At 45.8% G+C, this 21189-nt stretch overlaps 1 protein-coding gene across 2 annotated transcripts; it reads left to right on the top strand.

Moving 5' to 3' along the window:
* Positions 1-18987: 18987 nt before the first annotated feature.
* LOC144406272 (uncharacterized) lies at positions 18988-20753 on the top strand. Of its 2 annotated transcripts, none has more exons than XM_078101869.1 (2): positions 18988-19713; positions 20312-20753. In XM_078101869.1, the coding sequence occupies exons 1-2, from the start codon at positions 19018-19020 to the stop codon at positions 20504-20506; spliced, it is 891 nt and encodes a 296-aa protein (XP_077957995.1). In that variant the 5' UTR covers positions 18988-19017; the 3' UTR covers positions 20507-20753. The 2 variants fall into 2 exon arrangements, with proteins under 2 accessions (XP_077957995.1, XP_077957994.1); XM_078101868.1 differs by having other exon boundaries at positions 18988-19752; positions 20267-20753.
* The last annotated feature ends 436 nt before the right edge of the window (positions 20754-21189 follow it).

The following is a 21189-nucleotide window of genomic DNA, read 5'->3' as shown; positions in this document are numbered from 1 at the left end:
CGGTGTGCGAGGATAGATTTCACACAATCTGTAAACAGTGCTCATTTTTCTACGCAGAAAAATATGATATTACATGTCAACTGATACGTGATGAAAGGAAAAGCAAAAAACAAAGAAAGCAGGAAAGAAAAACAATCTAGAAAGGGAAGCCACGAATGAACTGAACAGGACACAAAACAAATGTAGAACGTGTTAGGACACCTCGGACAAAATAATGTTACAAGGAAAAAAAATTACAAAAGCATTTTTTGCAGCGGGGGCAATTAAACGGCACACGATTGTGTCTTACCAGCAGAAAGACTGAGGGGTGGTTCTTCCCTTCGGGTGACTCACTTGCATGAGATTTGGGCATGAAACCCTGACCCGATATCTGCAGGGTTCTTGCTTCAGCTTCCCTTTAGGCCCAAGCGTGGAAACAGAGACCTGATTGTAGCTGTTGACTGATCTGGTTGCGACATCAGGTAAAATAAACATAGAATCACTTGGTTGATTTTCAACAATGGTCTAAAAAAAAAAGAAAAGCACAGTGCTGATTTTGAAAACACGTTTCATCAAAATGCTAAAGCTTTTGCCGAACGAATATTTATGCTATATACAAATCTTAAATTACAACTTCTTTTCACTAAACTACTCAATAACTAAGGTTATAGTTATCTTTACTGTAATAACGGTAATTCTATAATAATTTCATTCACAGCCGTTCGAGTACCGGCTGCTCCATGTCCCATGTCGAAGTGTCATTGAGCAAGACACCTAACCCCTAATTGCTCGGCCAAATATGTAGGCCATGGGTTATAAATGCAATGTAAGTCGCTTTGGATAAATGCGTCAGCTAAATGACCTGTAATGTATTGTAATGTATTTTCACACAAACAAAAATGTCCTTAAATACATTTTAAACAGCGCCATCTTCAGGCAGGTTTTCCCCAGAGGAAAACATGATGAGGAATTAATGATTTATTTGCACTTTTTTTGTGCAGATGAATCACAAATTTAAGATATTCTTTGATTGCGTTGTAATTGATTAAATCTCATCCGAGTTGTCAATGGGATGGACCCATTTGTCTAGACTTGCAGCACTATTGTTTGAGAGTGGCAGAAAGATGGATCCATGGGGTTCGACAAACAACTTCCCACAGCTAAAAGCCTGTGATGTGAGAATAACTTATTTATTATTAATTTGGCTGACAATACACTTTCACTTTAGTGTTTTGTATTTAAAAGAGCATCTAGCTGCAGAGCTCCAGGCTCAGGCCCACCTCCTCTGCGACACTCTTTTTCTATAATCAATGTAGAGCCTTTTGAAATACTTTGTACACCGCACGGTTTAATATGCTAAACTAACGTATTGTCATATTTTCTAAAATATGTCCGGTTCCCCTGGTTCCCTTTTATCTTTGCCAACGTGCTCCCTCACTCTCGTTTCTTTTACATTTTGTGATGTTCGGTCCGATTTTGAATGGGCTGATATGCTTTGACCATCTTGTATTGGAGTTTTGTGCTGCCTTTTTACGGACTTGTTGGCATCGCAGTTTAGTGGATTCTGAAAAAAATACCAGATGAAACAGTTGTACGTTCTGTAAACACAATGCACAGAATAAGGAGGTGTTCCTGATCAGCAACTATTTTATAACTGTGCTTTGGAAGCTTTTGCTGCAGGAAGTTTGCTTGGACTTTTTATACTGTGAAAAACCAATATGCGATATAATTGTCATGTACTTCCTGTGAGTTGTGTTGCAGGTTCTGACTTATGCGCTGATGTTATTGCCGCACAATCTTCACTAACCTCTACCCCTCATCCCTACGTGTCGTTCTACAGTAGCCACAAGATGGTGTTGTTCACCAAGACTTGAAATGCACATGCACGCACATAAACCCAATGGATGGACTGTATCTGTTCATAGTACCAAGAAAATTGGAAGCTCTCGCTAATGACTAATGAGAAAGTTTAGAACGTTGAAGACACAATTGAATATGCAACACAATAGTTGCTGGAGGTTGAATTCAGTCATTTGTGTTGAAATTCTGTCGTAAATCTTCAACGGATACCAAAGGACTTTCTCTTTTGTTGTCCGGTTTTACTTCAATTAATGTCTTTGGATAACTATTAGGGGATTGAACATACTTTGCTTTTTACGTTTTACGTCTATGAATAGAACAAAAGAAGGTGAGAATTTCAGTCAAATTAGAAACAATAAGCTTATTTGTTATAAGATCAGCAGATCATTACTAAAGTCTATTATTTGATGGAATTATCTGAATATGAGGTCATGCTGGCTAAGAATGGCTTGTAATCCACAGGGACTAGGATGCCAGGTTGGAGGCGGGGGGGCTACAGCTGTTTTTGGAGGGCTTTTCCGTCATAACAAGTGACTAAAGTACAAAAAATACTTTTTTTCAGGCCAGCGTTGGAACATACGACGGAGCTTTTAGGCCTTCAGATAAAACACCGCCATGCTCCCGTCTTTCTCTCTAGCTGCCTCCCCGTCTCTGAGCCCATGCGGTGAAAGAATGGCAAAGCCGGAGGCCAGAGACAACAGACAGGGATGAGCTAATCTTTGTTGTGTATGATTCCAGACATTCCGATGGGGTGTTGTTCCCAAGCGGGCAAATCAACGCAGCGCCCACTCCGGGGATTTGCGCTAAGCAAACAAACACGCGCCTTTTAGGGGAGTACAGGGTGGAAAGATGATTTCCAATAGGTGAGTATTCGCATACAAACGCACTCACACCCTCGGGTGCGCGTGGAAAAGACTTACATCCTGAAACGAATACACAGGGGAGGAGACCAAGTGAAACTAAGAAAAAGGTGAAAGGTTCAAGGGTGACGAACAGAAGAAAATGAATGGCTGAGGGTTGAGGGTAGATTGTTGTCATTTTGGCATTTTTAAAACGACGGCCGGCGTGTCATCACACGAATACTCACTCTGCATTAACAATCTGCTCCCTCTTGGGATGTTTTGGAATAACATCAAGTGAAGAGTACAGGTGGATGCGAGATAATGTGCGTTTAAAAAATACGTAGATGAAAGACAGGGGATTGGACGAGGACGAGCAGGCAAGGAGCTTGTAGAGAATACGACGAGCTTGTTGTAGGACAAACTGGGGGGGTGGGGGGGGATTCGAAGGAAGGTACTGCGCCCGTCTGTAAGTCCTCTTAATTAGAATAGGAAAAGCTCCTTTCGGACACAGGGGCCCCTTTGTTCCTTTTGTGAGTCATTCTAGAAAGAGCACAGCTGTAAACAGTCGAGATCAGTCCATTAGCCCCCGAGGTGCCAGAGCTCCAGTGTTGACTGTGTATCTGGAGAGAAAACGGCAGGCTTGAGTCATCAATAAACAGAACAGTCAGATGAGTGTGTACAGTAAGTGTGTCGGGGTGTGTACGTGTAATGGGAGGCAGAGGGGAGGAGCGCAGGGTTTAGGGGGGGATAATGGCGCGGAGTAGCACGGAGCAATGACCTCATGCCTCTCCCAGCTGGAAAACAAGGCCTTTTCCATCTCCTCCTATCTCTGTGGCCCCTCCGCTGGCTCTTTAAATGCAGTAACTCTCTCTCACTCTGCTAAAGATATTTTGCCGATGTTGGCAAATCTTCCGTCCCTCGAGTAAATGTGTAAACGTCTCAATTTCAAAGCAAGTGGATGCCGCCAAAATAAAAGCAAACGCTTTTAAATACTCCTTTTTTTTCATTGGCAGTTGCGTCGCTCATATCGAACAAGACTTTTGCCTCAAATTGTCGCTGGTCGCTTCATGGCGCTGCAGATAAAGGCTGAAAGAGAAGCCCCGAGCCAGTGACAGCAGTGGAGTCGCTGGTCTTTGTCGGCTGCATTGACCAGTGACCTGTTGTGACCCCGGCACACGCCAGGCCTGCTCCCACCTCTAGATTGTGTTTAATGCCTAAGTACCCCAGGTGGAGGGCAACCTGTGACCTTTGACATTTCAGTAGTTGAGGTCAAGCCACGTAGAGGTTTGCCAGCTGCGGTGATTCCATCCTGCAGCCTGAATGTGTGTGACCAGTGGCGGCTTGTGGATTTTTTGTTTTGGTAGGACCAGCCAGTAAACATCAACAAACAACACCCAGTGTGATTCAATGCATAAAAGGGTATCAAACACGCATAATTACTTGCAGATGAATATTTAACATTTATTTCAAAGGTTTAACATAATAAGGACATCTAATTCAAACAATCCAATATTTCAATGAATATATAAAACAATATTCAGAATATGATACTACTATACTATACTACTATAACTATTTTATCATAACTATTATAAATATCCAAAATAAATATCAGATAATAAATACATTTTATTGAAGGATAAATATATTAGAATATAAAATCTATTAGAACATGTATATATACGTATATATTGAGATGCACCTGTGAACTTAATTTGTTGGGGAATCAGTGTGTAGAGGAAAGACCAACTCAAAAGCCCCACAAAACTTCACACAATGCATTATTTTGTGAAGGGTGAGCCCAAATCTCAATATGTTTTAGGACGCTGAAACTATAATGTCACTCATTAACGTTATCAGTGAATGACTCACTGCTTCTTTTGGACTGACACGTGGAGAAAACGTGCAGGAAAAGCATACATTTTGCGCAGATATCTTAATTTACAAATATTTATTCAAAAGCACAAATATTGACTATTTGTAAAATGTATTTTTAATATAATAAACAATCAAAAATTATTGTTATTTTTTCTTATTTGTCGCTCATGTTGGGGCCACGCCCCATTGCCCTCTATGGACCAGCCTCCACTGTGTGTGACAGTACGGTATCATAAAGACAACAAAACAATGGCGAAAGCAGCCGCAGCAGGGACTAAATGAGTTTACTCAGCACTAACATTGTTGCAGAAAGAGAGGTCAATGTATGAATTACCAATGCCAAGACACTCAGTCACACAATTCAACAGTTTGGGAAATACACTCTCACTTGCTGGTATGAAGTGTAATGCGTTCATGCCTTTAAGAAAGCCAACAAGCTGCCAGTTGTTTCAAACATTAGGTTGGTAATAATATTTGAATCTCTTTCAAGAGATGATTCTAAAATGATCAGCTGGGATCGGAATAACATGGAAACACAATTGTGTGTGTGTGTGTGTGGGTGGAAGAAAGGGTCGGCGTAAAGGGTGGGTGGACGAGAACCAGGGCTCAGTTCTACCAGCTCCCCACTTGTCGGGCTTTGTTTGATCTTTGTGTGTCTGTGACACAGGAACTGCCATGGCTTCAGATGATCTGCCAACCCCCCCCGTACGCCACGGCTTTTGGCCCGCAGTGCCAGACCACAGTCTATACAAGACATCAGGGTCCCATCACAGACAGATACAGTGTGTTTGTGATGACGGAGGGGGATCTGCACAAAAAAGGGGGAGGAGGAAGCGCTATCAGTTAATTTCAGAGGGGAGAAAAAGTTTGATTCAAAAGAGAAGAAAAACAAGATTTTGATTTTGATAAAAGACATTTCTCTGAAAAAGAAACAAATAGAGAGAAGGTAAGTTTGTTGTAAAAAAAGTCACATACACGGTTTAATTCTGTCATAACACACTTAACATAACACACCACTCGCTCACTAAACATCACACATGGAGGAATTAAGCGGTGGTAATCACATATGGCTCAGATACATGCCGTGTGCTGGCTGTTTATCCACTGAGGATCACACTGATATGCTGCTATACTCTTGAAAAGGCGTTAACTGAGATGCGCTCAAACCTCCATGCGAGGTGTTTCTTCAGCCAGCCCAAATAAAGTGGACATTCGCTGCAGTTTTTATTTCTGGAGATTTCAGGAAAATTTAAAATAAAAATGTAATATATATTTTTTGAAAGTATATATATAGCCTACTGCCCAATTTGAGTTGACGAGTATAAAAAGTTAAATCTGTGGTAGTTTCCAAAAAAAGAATGTATATTTTCAACTTAAACAAAGAAATCCAATTCTGTAGTCAAATGTAAGGCATCATGAAAATGTTTAGCATCTATGTATAATGCTAAAAGAAATACTGGCTAATATGTTATTATAAACCCAGAGATCATATTGGCAAAAAAGCATTGAGTATTGAATTATCTTGAACACAATACATCTGACAACGGCTCTCAATTCAGATCGGATATACAACACTACAGCTTTGCTCTAAGCACCCCCGACTTATTTAAAAGAACAGATTGCCTTCTAAAGGATTATCTGACATTTTGCCTACATTAACAGCTCAGTTGAAGCTGATATTAGACTTCAACCGTCTGATTAAGCGATTAAAATTCCCTCTTTGAAATGGCATGTGCAGCAAGTACGGACAGGAGCAACGATTGCATCAACCAATAACTCAACAATTCACATATCAACGTCTCAGTATTACATTAAACAACATGAAAATATTAACCCCTCCTCTTTAAGGTTCATTTTAGCATTTATTTTCCTGCAGATGATCCATTATAGGTAAAACGTGTGACTCAGCTTCGGCCGTGGCCGACGTTCCAGTCCTCAGAGTATACGGAGATATACAATACTGTGCTGGCAGAGGACCATGGCAGCGACTGCATACTACAGCCGCTGCAGCAGTGCTGGAATGCCAGACAGACTCGTTGGCCTTTATGTAGTGATAGAAAACCCAAAAGTGAGAACCACATCATTGGTGAACTTGAGGGATGCAAGTTGCGTCCCTCCACAGCAACGCCTTTTAGCATCACGGCACATCCATATGGGGGTACTTCATCCCAGCCTGTGTTCCCTCACTTATAGGGCCCCTCTGGGATTTCATTTTGGCTGCAATCAAGATGGTTGGACCCCCCCCCGCCCCCCATCTCACGAACCATGCTACCCCCCTTCCACCTTTAATATTATTGTCACCGTAGGGACTAGATTCGACCCTGCTGGCCCTTAGACCTTTCCGAGGCGCACGTCCCAGAGGAACGCATCTCGCACAACTCATTGTGACGTCTCCGCTTGTGACTCCGGTGCAGCCCGCATTGAAACGATTTTATGTGACAGCTGAGTGTGCTGGGGAAGCCCTGGACGTGGACGTTAGAGAGGCCCCTGAAGGCGAATGCCCGGTTATTAAACTACAATACCCAGGGTGGCGCGGGCCCCGACCATTAATGCCGGAGCACTGACGGACTGTTGGTTAATTGCCTACTGGAGCCGAGGTCACACAACAGCCTCTTCAGCTAAGCGATGCTGAGGTGGCATTCTCAGGAAAGCCGATCATGTTGTACAGCAGCTGTGCGTCACGTTATTCCTTTTCTGTCTACTTTCTCACCGTACCGCTCTCGACTAGCTGAGTGACAACTCATTCCCTCCCCCCACACTGGATGTTGTTCTATCGTGTGTCAGGGTGCGGGGAATGCATGACTCAAATGCAGAGTTTAAGGAAACAAAAAAGACTTTAATAGTCAAAATCCAAAAGCAAAGAAGGCCAAGGGGCAAAAACGGACAGACGGGAACCAGGAACACTTCAGGTTTGGCCAGTTAGCAACACTACATCTGCCATTCCAACAAGGAACAATGACACCACAAGAGACAAGAGACACACGGCTTAAATACACTAGGGAGGTGCAGGTGATTGGACACAGGTGGAAACAATCAGACAATCACAGGGGATGACAGGACAAGGCAGGACGTGAACTTACCCAGGGAGACAAGAGGCAGAAAACTACAAAATAAGACAGGAAAATAATCCCAAACCGTGACATTGTGAAGTACATGTAGAGAGAACATTGTAACTCACCCACAATAATAACAAAAATGTACAGATTTTTAGTTGAGTAAGGTATGTTCATCATCTTGGCGTGTTAGTGCCAAAGCCGTTATCACTAAACACACAGGACATCTAAGTCATCATTTCTGTAGGTTTGGGGCATACATTGAAGGACTGGAAAAATATATATTTTTTAGGCTGATTACAGCGCTAAATGAGGTTAGAATTGTTACACTTCATTGTGTAGTTGAGTAGGCAACCAACCAAACTTCATAGGAATCCATCCAAGAATTGTTTCAGCATTTCTATCGCAGTGATGACCAACCAACAGTGGCTAGCATGGCTAACAACCTCATCTTGATGAAAACATGGGGAATTAATCCACACGTCATGGCTTGTCCCTTTTGAATGGAGTCCCTCTTTAGGATAATCCTATAACCGTGACTCATCCCTCCACATTAAAGGTCTTTCATGGATCGTATACACTCTGTTCTTTCCTATTCCATACAAATTTCTGCATTTTCAAGACAACCGCAGTGACAACTACATGTCAATAATAGATAAATTGCTGCTGCTGTAATGGAACATGCATGCGTGCACACGCTTATATGCACTGTCACACACTGCTGGGTATCTTATTTTAAGAGGTTATCCACGATTCAGTTGTCAATCACGAGTCTTGACAGGCTGTCTCCTTCTGCTACTGAAACAAGACACAAAGAGCCAGACACTTGTTACAGCTCTCACTGAGGCTCACACTCATGTCTCTTTACCTCAACCTCCCTTTGTCCCGCTTGCCTGCTTCCTTTCTCCCCCTCACCATTTTTCCTTTCTTTCCACCCACCCGCTCTCATTCCTCCCGCTGCGTATTTTCGTGGTGGCAGTGACTTTTCCAGCCTTCAATTCACTGAATGCCCTGATTGAAAAAAACTGGCATCCGTTTGTGCTCCCGTGGACGTGATTCACCACCGAAGCTGCACAAATACACAGGTAGTTGTGTCTTTGTCTGTACTGATGAGTGTGCTTTGTGTGTTTTTGTTTCTGATAACCGCACAGGCACCATCAGTGCTTGTAAAGTGTGTACAGGTAATGAAGTGGTGGATTACTTGAGGGCGGCACACGCACACACACACACACGCGCACACACACACGCGCTCGCACGCATATGATATAGGAAACAATCCTTTGAGGACCTTAAAAAAGCCGGGAGAGGTAGATGTGCCGTGAGGGTGTGAGGAGGCACCCGTGTTTTGGGGGGTGGGGGGGTCAGGAGTCAGAGCAGATGGCAGACATTGCTGCTGCCCCTCCCCCTCTAACTCCAACTCTTTCTCTCCTCCCCCTCCTCCTCCTCCTCTTCCTCCTCTTCCCCCAATGGCGGCTCAGCGGATAATGGAGTAGGGGCAATTAATAAGCATGGAGGAGCCCTCCCCCCCCCCCCCCCACACTCTAAAACACCAAGTGTGTGCGCGCGCGTGCCTCTTGGAGGACCACTCCATCAAGCGGCCCCCCTGTAGGGGTGCTAATGTGCGCACACACTTACTCTGCCTTCTGTGTTCACAGCTCCATTAGTGATGCCAGAGACAGGTGCAGAGAGGTTCCACACCTGCCAATCAAACATTCCCATTTTTGAATGCAGATACTCAGCACAACCGCAGCATGTAAAGCATGCAAGCGGAGCCGGAGTGTATGAAGTGGTGGATGCACACAAACATACACTTTCCAATAACGGTGGTGAAACAGGAGCCCAGATGGAGAGCTGCAACCAAAGTTTTTTTTTTTCTGGAGCGATGACGACAGCAGATAGTAACTCCGCTATTGTAGCAGTCAGTCGCAGAAACAGCTTTGCCATCCAACCCTGACTTTTTTACCTCTTTGTTTCTTTCCCGCTTTGCCAGCCTGCCTCCTCTCTCCTCTCCTCCCAGTGGCCTGTCATTTGCAGCCTATGATTAGAATAATAAGACTAATTAAATCCATATCGCGAACGCTTTAGCCCACAGCTGTGCGTGTGTGTGTGTGTGTGTGTGTGTGTGTGTGTGTGTGTGAGTGTGTGTGTTTTGCGCGCCCACTTGTCTGTTACGGTTGCCGACCGTTCAAACCAGGCTCCACAAATGACAGTGGGATACTGTGGAAAGCCCTTTCGAACATAAACAAACCATTATAAATGCTCAGCTGTTTGAAAGAGTTCTGTGGCCTTCACAAACAGGCAGCGCGTATAGACTTTCTATTTAAGGAAGCGTCCAAGAGCGGGAGACTCTTAAAAGAGCCAAGAAGGGGAACAGTGACACTGTGTATAAATAAAGAGAGAGGGAACTAGGGAATAGTATTAGTAAGATTGAAACACAAAGTGCGACAGATTGATAACAAAATAATAACATTGTATAAGCGCAGGAAAGGAAAGTCCCACCGAGAAAAAAGAGATGCTGGAAAGTGCTCTTTCCTATTCACTATTTTGCCTTCTATGAGAAACTGTTTGTCCAAAAATGTGAGAAGTTCATCAAATCGGTGCATGGACTTAACCCTTTAGGTTTTGTCGGAGGCAAGTTGTCCAGTTAGTTCAGGATGCTCTGTGACAGAGTGATAGTAAATGCACGTATGATCCACAGGGCCCCCTTTTGCATACTCTACTTTTTCTATACTCTAAAATAATCTGTCCAAGAGTATTTGCACATTATATTGTCGTGTTGCTACTACTCTTTTCCATAAATCCTCTAAATACCTCTGTCAGCGCCTCAGGAGGAGGGACAGACGGACGGACAGGGAGCCCTGAGCTCCGGCTAACACAGGACCCTTTCTGTTGAAAGAGACGAGCTCACCTTTCCCTCGTTCTGCGTCTTGTTCCCTGTTTGCGAGAGTTTACTTTTTCCATTAATGTGGTACAGACGGGGGCAACTCAGGGGATCCCCTACATGATACAAGAGACGCACACACACACACACACACACACACACACACACACACACACACACACACACACACACACACACACAGTAGAGTTCTGTCAGTGTTGCAGACTGTCTGTCTCCTTGTCGATCCAGCGGTGACTGTAACTAGGTGTAATGGCCAGCCTGTGGTTAGAAACTCTATGGGCCTATTCACAAGCCCCCCCCCCTGCCCATCCCACCCACCCACCTTCTACATACAGACACACACACACACACACACACACACACACACACACACACACACACACACACACACACACACACACACGTACCACACCTTCACTTTGGGAAAATAGGGATGCCCTTTCGTCCTTTTGATGGAAAAAGAAATATGTTTCAATTAGCAGCTCAGTCAAAATACACCACTGTAAACATTTGTGTGTGTGCGTGTGTGTGTGTGTGTGTGTGTGTGTGTGTGTGTGTGTGTGTGTGTGTGTGGGTGTGTGTGTGTGCACTCCTGTGGAATAACTCAACTCCAGGGTCCACATTGGCTTGGGGCCAAAAGCATTACCATACAAATCCAAGTGGCGCTGGCCACACATTCATACAGTTTGGGGTGTATTACACTCTGTTGCACAAACACACACATATACACAACACTATTCTGTACATTGCACTAGTAACTTAAAATATATTAAGGATTTTCTTTTTCCCTTTTCATGCATTGGCTCATATTATTACCAGGGCTCAGAGCTGTGTACATACATTGAGGCTGAGGAAACATTACTTAACTTAAGGAAGAACATGTGCCATGCATATATGTACGTATATATATATATACACACAAAGCAGACTGACGTTGTTTTTTATTGAAGGAAAAAGTATTCTTGTTATTCTAAGTAATTGTTATGTTCTTTTTGAAGGTCTTGAAGGTCTTTTTTCTGAACATTAAGTGGAAACTTCCGTAAAAGCTCATAACAACCTTCTTATTGTAATACACCATAGACAAGAAAGTATCAGACGCAATGATCAGGCAGTCACCTTTTATTGTTCATTTGAATCCAACACAGCAGATCATTTGTCCTCACTATAACGTTCAACATTTCCATGTCAGCTCCTCAACCCGTCCTCTGCTGTGTTCCTCAGCTTCTTATCGACGGGTCACTTGAGGACGAGTCATTTACAACCGCCCCGAGTTCCATTCTAAGTGGATTTAAATGGATACAAGGGGAAAGTCAAGTAATGAAGTTATTAAAAGGTTTCTTCAGGTCACTCCTCCTACAACTGTTTTGCAGCTCACCTTGCGTCATGTCAACGGGATTTGAAGAGATTCTATCAAGTCTGCATGTGGATTTTCTCCGGGGCCCAGGGGGTGAGATGAGAGGAACGTGGATGAGTATTCTCACTAAGGCGGCTCCTTTTTTTTATCCTCCGCCTAGGAAAGCGATTCCGGATTTGTATGGAAATGTGCTGCGGGGGAAGTTGCCCTCAGAGAGAAGGTCAGCTTGTGTGAGTGTTTGAAATAGGAATTGTTCTGCAGAGGTGTGTTTAAGCTTTGCTGGGAAACCCCAAGAGACCATTTGGATGTATCTCACAATGGGAGCCACGTGGCTATTGATTCAAGTCTGGTTTCATTAGCTTATGATTTCTCAACTCATGTTAGGAGTTGCGCTTCTTCTGTTGGCTGAATAATAACAGAGAAAACACCATGTCCTTTACAGCCACTGATGAAGACTGCAAGCTCGTGGTGACTAAAAAGGGAAGAAATGTTGTGGCTCCGGCAAAAGGAGAAATAAAACCACGTTAGTTGTTTCAGAAATTGCCGCTAAATGACAGGAGACAATACTCAGATGCAGCTGGAGGAATCAGACGTACGTCCGGTAGGAGCAAAGGGGGAAATGTGGTGGCGTTGTTACAGGGCCTTAAGCCCAAAGAAGAAGAGAGACAGGTCATCAAAATACAAGACCGTCTACTGGGAGTAAATCAGGTGTCTTTTTGAATATGTCCACAATTGTTGTGTAACCTTTACCAAAATGTTATTGCAAACCTAATGTTGGGATCTCCGATCCCCCAGAGTCGATTGATGAGAAGGATCCAGCACGTTGATTTATTAAAGTCAAAAAGTTCACACTAACCACCTAAGCATGTCTTTTCTGTGCCGAAAACAACCTAAATCTTAACCAAAAATAGGTCAGTTGGAAGTTGTTGCATGCTGAAGGACCTATTGTGGTCGCAGTGACACAAAAACACAAAAAAAACGCTAATTTCTTTTTGCTTATTAACTTGACTTTTGTCAGGGATGCGGGGAAGGCAGGACTCAAAATGCAGACTTTAAACCAAAAAGACTTTAATAGTCAAAATGTTCAAAGCAAAAGGCCAAGGGGCAAAAACGCACACAGGAACCAGAGGGGGGAAAAAGGCAGGCAGGAACGAGACACATCCGGGCCGATAGACAATGACGCGACAAGAGACACACACTGCTTGAATACACTAGGGAGGTGCAGGTGATTGGGCACAGGTGCAAACAATCAGACGATCACAGGGGACGACAGGACAAGGCAGGAAGTAAAGTTACCCGGGGACACGAGTGGCAGAAAACTACAAAATAAGACAGGAAGTGAACCACACCGTGACAACTTTAGCAACAATAGTTGATAAAATCATCTATTGGCACAGTGAGAAATAAAGTGAAATGAAAGCAGAAGGACCTTGTAACATTGACATGTTTTGTCACCTTATTGGTAACAGTGTAGATCATGGAGTGAACATGAGGTACCTACTGTACATAATATGTGTATTTGTTATTTACATGTTCCTATGCTTTATATATAAAATAAGGTGCCATTTTATAAATTAACAGCTAATAGATAGATAGATAGATACTTTATTGATCCCTCAAGAGGGACATTTTGGAATTAGTAATAATGCAATTGTGCACAAACGAACCTTTGTATGCTATGTATCAACAGGACACAGCTCTTGTCTCCAAACATATTTGCCGCCACAAAGTAATGGCGTCAGAGACGATACGTAGTGGCATCAACTCTTTGGGTTTTTATTGTGCTTACTCGCTCTCAACAACTAGGAGATGGACACTACAAGTGTTCATAGATGTTCAGCGTTTCCCTCCACCTTTCCCTGATGCAACAAAGAGAGCCATCTGTAGCCTTTGTCTTAGTTGGGGGATAAACCGAAGCCAATCCGACCCTCTCAGGACTGATCTGCGGTTGCGGTCATAATCCTATTAGCAGTGGGTGATTTCTTCAGATGCAACCAGGGGTTTGGAAGGACGATGAACTGAAGCTTTTGGACAAAGAGCCACATGAGAGTTTATTAAGAAACGTTGTGCTTTTAAGGAACTCCCAAAGAAAATAGGCAAGCAGAGGGAGTGAATATTAGATTAAAAACTTGGGCCTGAAAGACGACAGCAAATACATGTTGTCGGCGTAAAGGCTCATCTGACAAAAGGGCTCACTATCATGAAGAAACAAAATAGTAACTGAACAATTTGAAGTGGCATGTGGATCTTTCCTGAACGTCACATGACCTCTATAATATTGGATCTTTCCTCTAAAATCAGTATTTTAGTTTTTTTTTTCTCATCAATAACTAGCCCGTTTTTGTGTAATAATTGGTTATTAAAGCAAATAAAACTTCCCCCCAAATCCTCAAATAATTGCGGTTATGGTCAAAATTGATGTCGCGGAATGATTTTGGATGGAGACTCTGTTTTGCCGCACGGTCGGGGTGAAAGAGGTCGTTCTCTGACACAACAAAGGCAGCAAAACCCCGCAGGAGGCCGACTTTTGACAGCTGCGAGCGAAGGATTGTGTTTGTGAGAGAGGAGCGGAGAGGAGTCGTGTCCGAGCGCACGGTGGAGCTTCACGTCTGTTATTGTCTTGATCTGACCTTGGCGTCACCTGATGCTTCTCGAGTGCACATGGAGCCTTTTTGTCACTCGCTGCTCGGCATGCACAATCTCTCTCTCACACACATGCTGGCATAGACAGACACACTGGAGCTTGAACTTGCTGACAGCAAGCGGGGAGGAAAATGGGCAAAGATGAGAAGATCATAATAGTGGAATTGATAACAAATAGTTCTAGCTGAAGGCAGGATGGGCTCTTCTAGGAACAGGCTGGTATGATCCTCCTGGAGAAATATTTACCACACAGTAGGATGACAGCCAGCGCGCACACACACACACACACACACACACACGCACACGCGTGCATTCTCCAAAGCTTTGAGTGATGATCACAGCATATTTTCACTTCTAAGTGGAGAATAACATTTGAGGGGCTGGTGAGAGTGTAGTCTCACACTCAGCGTGTGTGTTCCCTTTTTGTCTTCTCCTGTCGGTCCCTTTTAAAACACACAAGCAGTACAATGCAGACCGCCCGTGTGGCTGCAACATTTACAACTCAGATTTTCTTAGTCCGTTCCATATTTTAAAGGAGTTCTGACACTTGCTGTGGTTTAGATCCCTGCCACTCTATTGAAAACTGAGGCTTGTATTGTTTTACTCCTGTGTGTGTATGTGTGTGTGCCTGTGAGTCTAGTTCTACTGCGCCTCCCAGTTTGGAAACCACTGGTCTAATTGAAATGTTATTGTCTCACTGTCCATTGTCTCATTGTGTGACTGTCCGATGTTATGCACCAACCACCGTGTCAAATTCCATGTATGTCTCACATATTTTGGCAACAAATGTTCCTGATTCCTGATTCCTAGAATATGCCCTTTAAACGTGGGGAAGGTTTGGCTTTGTCCTTATGCCAGTACGAGAGAGAAGACTGTGAAAAGCATAACTTCTTCCAACTTTAATGCCAGAAAGAGATTAGCAGTGGTAATACTACACCAGCAGGTCCTGCTTCAGTTACATTAAATGAGCAAGGGCTCATTCAAATACAACTGTGACACAAATCATTTCTTTCTTCTGAAACGGCCGTGCTTTCAGAGCCTCTGTGGATCTCTCTCCGCACACTAAGTGCCAAGTACAATTTAGGAAAATACTTTTTAAATAACCAAAACTGGAGGTGGGAGAGCTACTGGGAGCCACGTGAGGCCAGTGTGGTGGTGTGTGGAACTTGGCAGCGGCGCCAACTCTGTCTCAGCAAACGGAGCCGCCAGGCAGCCGCAGGGCGGGCAACCCTCCAAACGAGGCGCACACACATGCACAATGAAATCGGGACACATACTGGGGTTTTCCATCACAATGCATGCAGTTATCTTGTTCGCACATGTGCATTATCTACACCCAGACCGGTATACTCACTGTGAAACAAGCATGCAAGGACATAAACATTGTGAGAAAAAGAAAAGAAAAAAAGTCAGTGAGCAAACACAAAGGGGCCTGACTCAAAGTGTGTACTTCATGTGACCAGACACCGTATTCCTTTGTCTGCTTCGGAGCCGAAGCGTGTTCATGTGTCCAACATTAAATATAGCACATTCCAGGCGTCCACGACCTTCCATAGAGTTTGATGGGAATACATGTGCTTTGTGGTGCATTTAGGTTGTTTCTTGGTCAATTTGTACAATCCAACCCTAAAGAATTTTAATCCCCCTTTCTGTGTGCGATCTGGTGTACATCTCATTTGGATGTGGTGATAAAGGTTTTCAGGGGCTAATGATGGAAGCAGCCAACGAGTCAACCTTGTTGCTCGTTTATAATCTGTTGAGTGCTCAACACGCACAGTACTGGTCAGGCATGTACAGTGTTTTTCTGATAAATATTCAAGCATTCAGCATTTCAAAGTGTATTTGAAGCATTTTAAATATTAGTTTTGGCGACGCTGGCGTGATCTAATGAATATAGTTGTATACTAATGTAATAATCATTGGATACCAAATGCACATCTCATGTAGAATTTACCTCCTGTGTCCAAATACATTTGTTTTAATTGTAATGACATTTCATGGTCATAAGTGTATTGTCTTTTGCTGGTATACAATTTTTGTTATTTACCAAATTACAAAAATACTGTACATTGTTTTACATTGTTTGCATGCCGCAGCGTCCACATCAAGTCGCCGTGTTGCTGTGTGTGTCGGCTCTGCATAGCGCGGCCGACGTATGGACGGGCGGACAGATGGGTGGGCCGCCATTGGAGGTGATTGGCAGAATCACAAATAAACTATCACACACGCTCCCACGGAGAACGTTTGATTGACGGATGGATGTCTAGAGGGGGTCTTTGTATCCAGTGCACTCTGCTCCAGCTGCCACTTCTAAGCTACTTAGTACCCTAAAAACACACACACAGACCTGAATATAAATGGAAAACACAAATGCATTTAAATGCACACTAGAATGCTTAGAGAAGCATGCACTGACTCACTTACTCACACACATGCATAAATGCACACACAAGCTAGTCCATGCATAATGTAGTGGCCTGTGAAGGCAAATCAATTTCTAAATTCCAGAGTTCAGGTCCAAGCGCATACGCAAATCAAATATTCGCTTGCAAAAGTCTGTCTAGCGCGATACAGACTTTAGTATATTTCTGTCTGTTAGCACGCGTTTTTTCTGTTTGACAGTCACTACGATATCGCTAATTGGTTACAAACCTCGTCTTTGGATTTGTACCTGATTTGTTCTCTCGGATTCTGCCATTGATTTGCCTTCATAGTAGCCACTCTGTTTTTACACTTCATCTAATCAATACATTTATGAAACGCTTCCCCCGCTACCTCACACGAACACACACACACACACACACACACACACACACACACACACACACACACACACACATACACACATGTCACAGTGGATTAACTACATAGACCTCATCTGTCTTAGGATAACCAACACGCACAGATGATTGATCACATCCTTGGCCATCAGGTGAGGTCACTGTGAGTGTGTGTGTGTGTGTGTGTGTGTGTGTGACCGTCCCCCCACCATTAACACACACAAACAAAAACACACAAACTGACCTTTGACCGAGGTGTAATAAGGTCCTCTGAGCAGAGCAGTAATGGGCCTTAAAGGCCACTGAACGCTGACATTCTCATCCTGCAGGTTTACCAAGAGGCCAAAATGAGGAGAGAGACGGAAAGTGATGTGCTGATAAATAGAAAGGAGGGGTGGATGGCTGGTTAGGTTGACCTTTAACCTGGTAGAAGATTGACTGAATGCAGCTGTCCCTGGCTATAAACTCCCAGTATCCACTCAGCTCCGCGTTAATTCAGGATACCACGAAGCAGATATTGTTTACACTTCCAGGTACAATTTATGTTGAGGTCAATTTTGCAATACGCTGTTGAGGTAAAACCGCCATTACAAATGAACCCTGCATTGAATAAGTTCACTCAACAAACAAGCAGAAAACATTTCATGAGCCTAATTTAAATCTTTTCAGATGCATATTTAAGTTCTTTGAAGTAACCTGTAGCTGTGTGCTCGTGCCACATCAAGATGACCCCTGATTGGCAGTTGATGCAATTTTATGGTCACTAACCGTGTGCGTGGGTGAGTTTGGGTCGGGGGCAGGCAATAAAGTTGTCAAGCGGAGTTAAAATCATCGACAACATCACAGAAAGTGAATGAAATGAAAAACTCTTAATATTTAATCAAACATTTAATTAAATATTGGTTTGTAACATGAAATATGAAGTACTGTACTAGTGGTTTGAGGTGTGTTTTTCCATTCCTAACCACTATTCCTTGACCGCTGTGGCAAACGTCACGGGGTCAAGGAAAGTTGGTTAGGAGAATTCATGAGGAGTTAGGAAAAGACAACGGTGCCGTTTAGGGAATCCGACTCCACTTCCACAAAGCTGCGCAGTTCTGATGCGACGAGCGACGCAAGTTGGTGACGTCCATCAGCAGCGGCGAAACCACAACCACAAAGATGGACTACAAAGAAGCATCTTAGGTGCCTTCATCCATGTGTTGAACTTGTTACAGTGCTGAGTTACGTAGACCACATAAACCAACTAGGTTCAAAGTATTACTTTATTGACAAGGCTGCAACATGAATGAGTTTTGCTAACTTTACTGTCATGATCTGCGTTTCTCGGTCATCGTTATTTCTCGTGGACGGCCGAATGACACTATTTAAACATTTCCGCCGCACAGAATTGTGGGACGGAATGCTCTTATTCCCTTCCGTAAAGGATGTTCCAGTGGGTCCAATGCTAAAGCATTGAAGCTCCTTTCCTTAGCATTTAGAGAATTTTGGGGTCCCCGCTCCAAGACCCATTGCCCCGACGCCCCCGGTCCCCGCTCCGAGACCCATTGCCCCGACGCCCCCGGTCCCTGCTCCGAGACCCATTGCCCCGACGCCCCCGGTCCCTGCTCCGAGACCCATTGCCCCGACGCCCCCGGTCCCCGCTCCGAGACCCATTGCCCCGACGCCCCCGGTCCCCGCTCCGAGACCCATTGCCCCGACGCCCCCGGTCCCCGCTCCGAGACTCATGGCCCCGACGCCCCCGGTCCCCGCTCCGAGACTCATGGCCCCGACGCCCCCGGTCCCCGCTCCGAGACTCAGACTCCCTCCCTCCCATCCCATGGTCCTCTCCCACCCTCCCGTTGGTGATTTGGGGGCCGTCTGGGATCCGGCCCTTGAGGGGGGGGCTGTGGGGTGGGTTATGGGGGGGGCTGAGCCGCCGCCGACTGCGGAGGTGTTCCGTGTCCCCGCGCTGGAGCCGACTACGGAGGTGTTCCGTGTCCCCGAGCTGGAGCCGACTACGGAGGTGTTCCGTGTCCCCGAGCTGGAGCCGACTACGGAGGTGTTCCGTGTCCCCGAGCTGGAGCCGACTACGGAGGTGTTCCCTGTCCCCGAGCCGACGCCGACTACGGAGGTGTTCCGTGTCCCCGAGCTGGAGCCGACTACGGAGGTGTTCCGTGTCCCCGAGCTGGAGCCGACAACCGCGGAGGTTTCCAGTGTCCCCGAGCCGGAGCCGACTACCCCGGACGTTTCCAGTGTCCCCGAGCCGGAGCCGACTACCCCGGACGTTTCCAGTGTCCCCGAGCCGGAGCCGACTACCCCGGACGTTTCCAGTGTCCCCGAGCCGGAGCCGACTACCCCGGACGTTTCCCGTGTCCCCGAGCCGGAGCCGACTACCCCGGACGTTTCCCGTGTCCCCGAGCCGGAGCCGACTACCCCGGACGTTTCCCGTGTCCCCGAGCCGGAGCCGACGACTGCGGAGGTGTTCCGTGTCCCCGAGCCGGAGCCGACGACTGCGGAGGTGTCCCCGAGCCGGAGCCGACGACTGCGGAGGTGTCCCCGAGCCGGAGCCGACGACTGCGGAGGTGTCCCCGAGCCGACGACTGCGGAGGTGTCCCCGAGCCGACGACTGCGGAGGTGTCCCCGAGCCGGAGCCGACGACTGCGGAGGTGTCCCCGAGCCGGAGCCGACGACTGCGGAGGTGTTCCCGAGCCGGAGCCGACGACTGCGGAGGTGTCCCCGAGCCGGAGCCGACGACTGCGGAGGTGTTCCCGAGCCGGAGCCGACGACTGCGGAGGTGTTCCCGAGCCGGAGCCGACGACTGCGGAGGTGTTCCCGAGCCGGAGCCGACGACTGCGGAGGTGTTCCCGAGCCGGAGCCGACGACTGCGGAGGTGTTCCCGAGCCGGAGCCGACGACTGCGGAGGTGTCCCCGAGCCGGAGCCGACGACTGCGGAGGTGTTCCGTGTCCCCGAGCCGGAGCCGACGACTGCGGAGGTGTTCCGTGTCCCCGAACCCGAGCCGCCGCCGACCCCCCCGGAGGTTTCCCGTGTCCCCGAGCCTGCCATGCCAGAGACGTTCCGGAGCTGGCCAAATGACCGTCCGCCGGGCCGACCACCGGAGGCTCCCCGGCAGTGTGCCTATCCGCCCGCCGGGCCGCCCGCCAGAGTTTCCCGGGTGGTCCGACCAACGTCTCGGGTTTCCCTCCCCCCCACCCCTTGTTTTGCTCTAGTGTGAGCCGCCTGGAAGTCGGCCCTTGAGGGGGGGGTACTGTCACGGTGTGGTTTCACTTCCTGTTGTATTTTGTAGTTTTCTGCCACTCGTGTCCCCGGGTAACTTCACTTCCTGCCTTGTCCCGTCATCCCCTGTGATCGTCTAATAGTTTCCACCTGTGTCCAATCACCTGCACCTCCCTTGTGTATTTAAGCCATGTGTCTCCTGTGTCACTTGTCGCGTCATTGTCTTTTGCCACGCATGTCCTGTTCTTGTCATTTGCCACGCATGTCCTTGTCTTTTGTCTTGGATGTCCATAGTTCATACCTGTGTGTTTTTTGCCCCTTGGCCTTTTTTGATTTTCGACCTTTGACTATTAAAGTCCCTTTTCTTTTTGAACTCTGCGTCTGAGTCCTGCCTCCCACCCTCACCCCCTGACAGGTCTAGTCTAGATCTTTTAATTAGGTCGTTTTTTGCTTATACCTTCCATGACAAGATTACAGCACAACATATGTTTGTGTACCACAGCTTGAGGCTCTTTCTACACAAATTCACACATTCAGTTCTCAGATGAGCCTGAATTATTTGTAGTTTAAATAATCAGGAAGCTATATTCAATGGCATCTAATCCATATGATAGGTGGATCATGTCAAATGTGTGTCTTTTATCTTCATGTCATTTACAGAATTCCAGCCCTCTTTCATTC

Source organism: Gasterosteus aculeatus, chromosome 4, assembly GCF_964276395.1.
Source record: "Gasterosteus aculeatus chromosome 4, fGasAcu3.hap1.1, whole genome shotgun sequence".
Taxonomy (NCBI): Eukaryota; Metazoa; Chordata; class Actinopteri; order Perciformes; family Gasterosteidae; genus Gasterosteus; species Gasterosteus aculeatus.
Note: the sequence above shows the minus strand (reverse complement) of the source record. Positions and strands in the feature narration are given on the sequence as shown.

Bases quoted from the DNA above. Each gene is read 5' to 3' on its own strand.
- LOC144406272 (XM_078101868.1), top strand. From the start codon at position 19,018: ATGGCCCCGACGCCCCCGGTCCCCGCTCCGAGACTCATGGCCCCGACG. The intron at 19,753-20,266 runs GTGTTCCGTGTC...ACGACTGCGGAG, and splicing joins CGGAGCCGACGACTGCGGAG to GTGTTCCGTGTCCCCGAACC.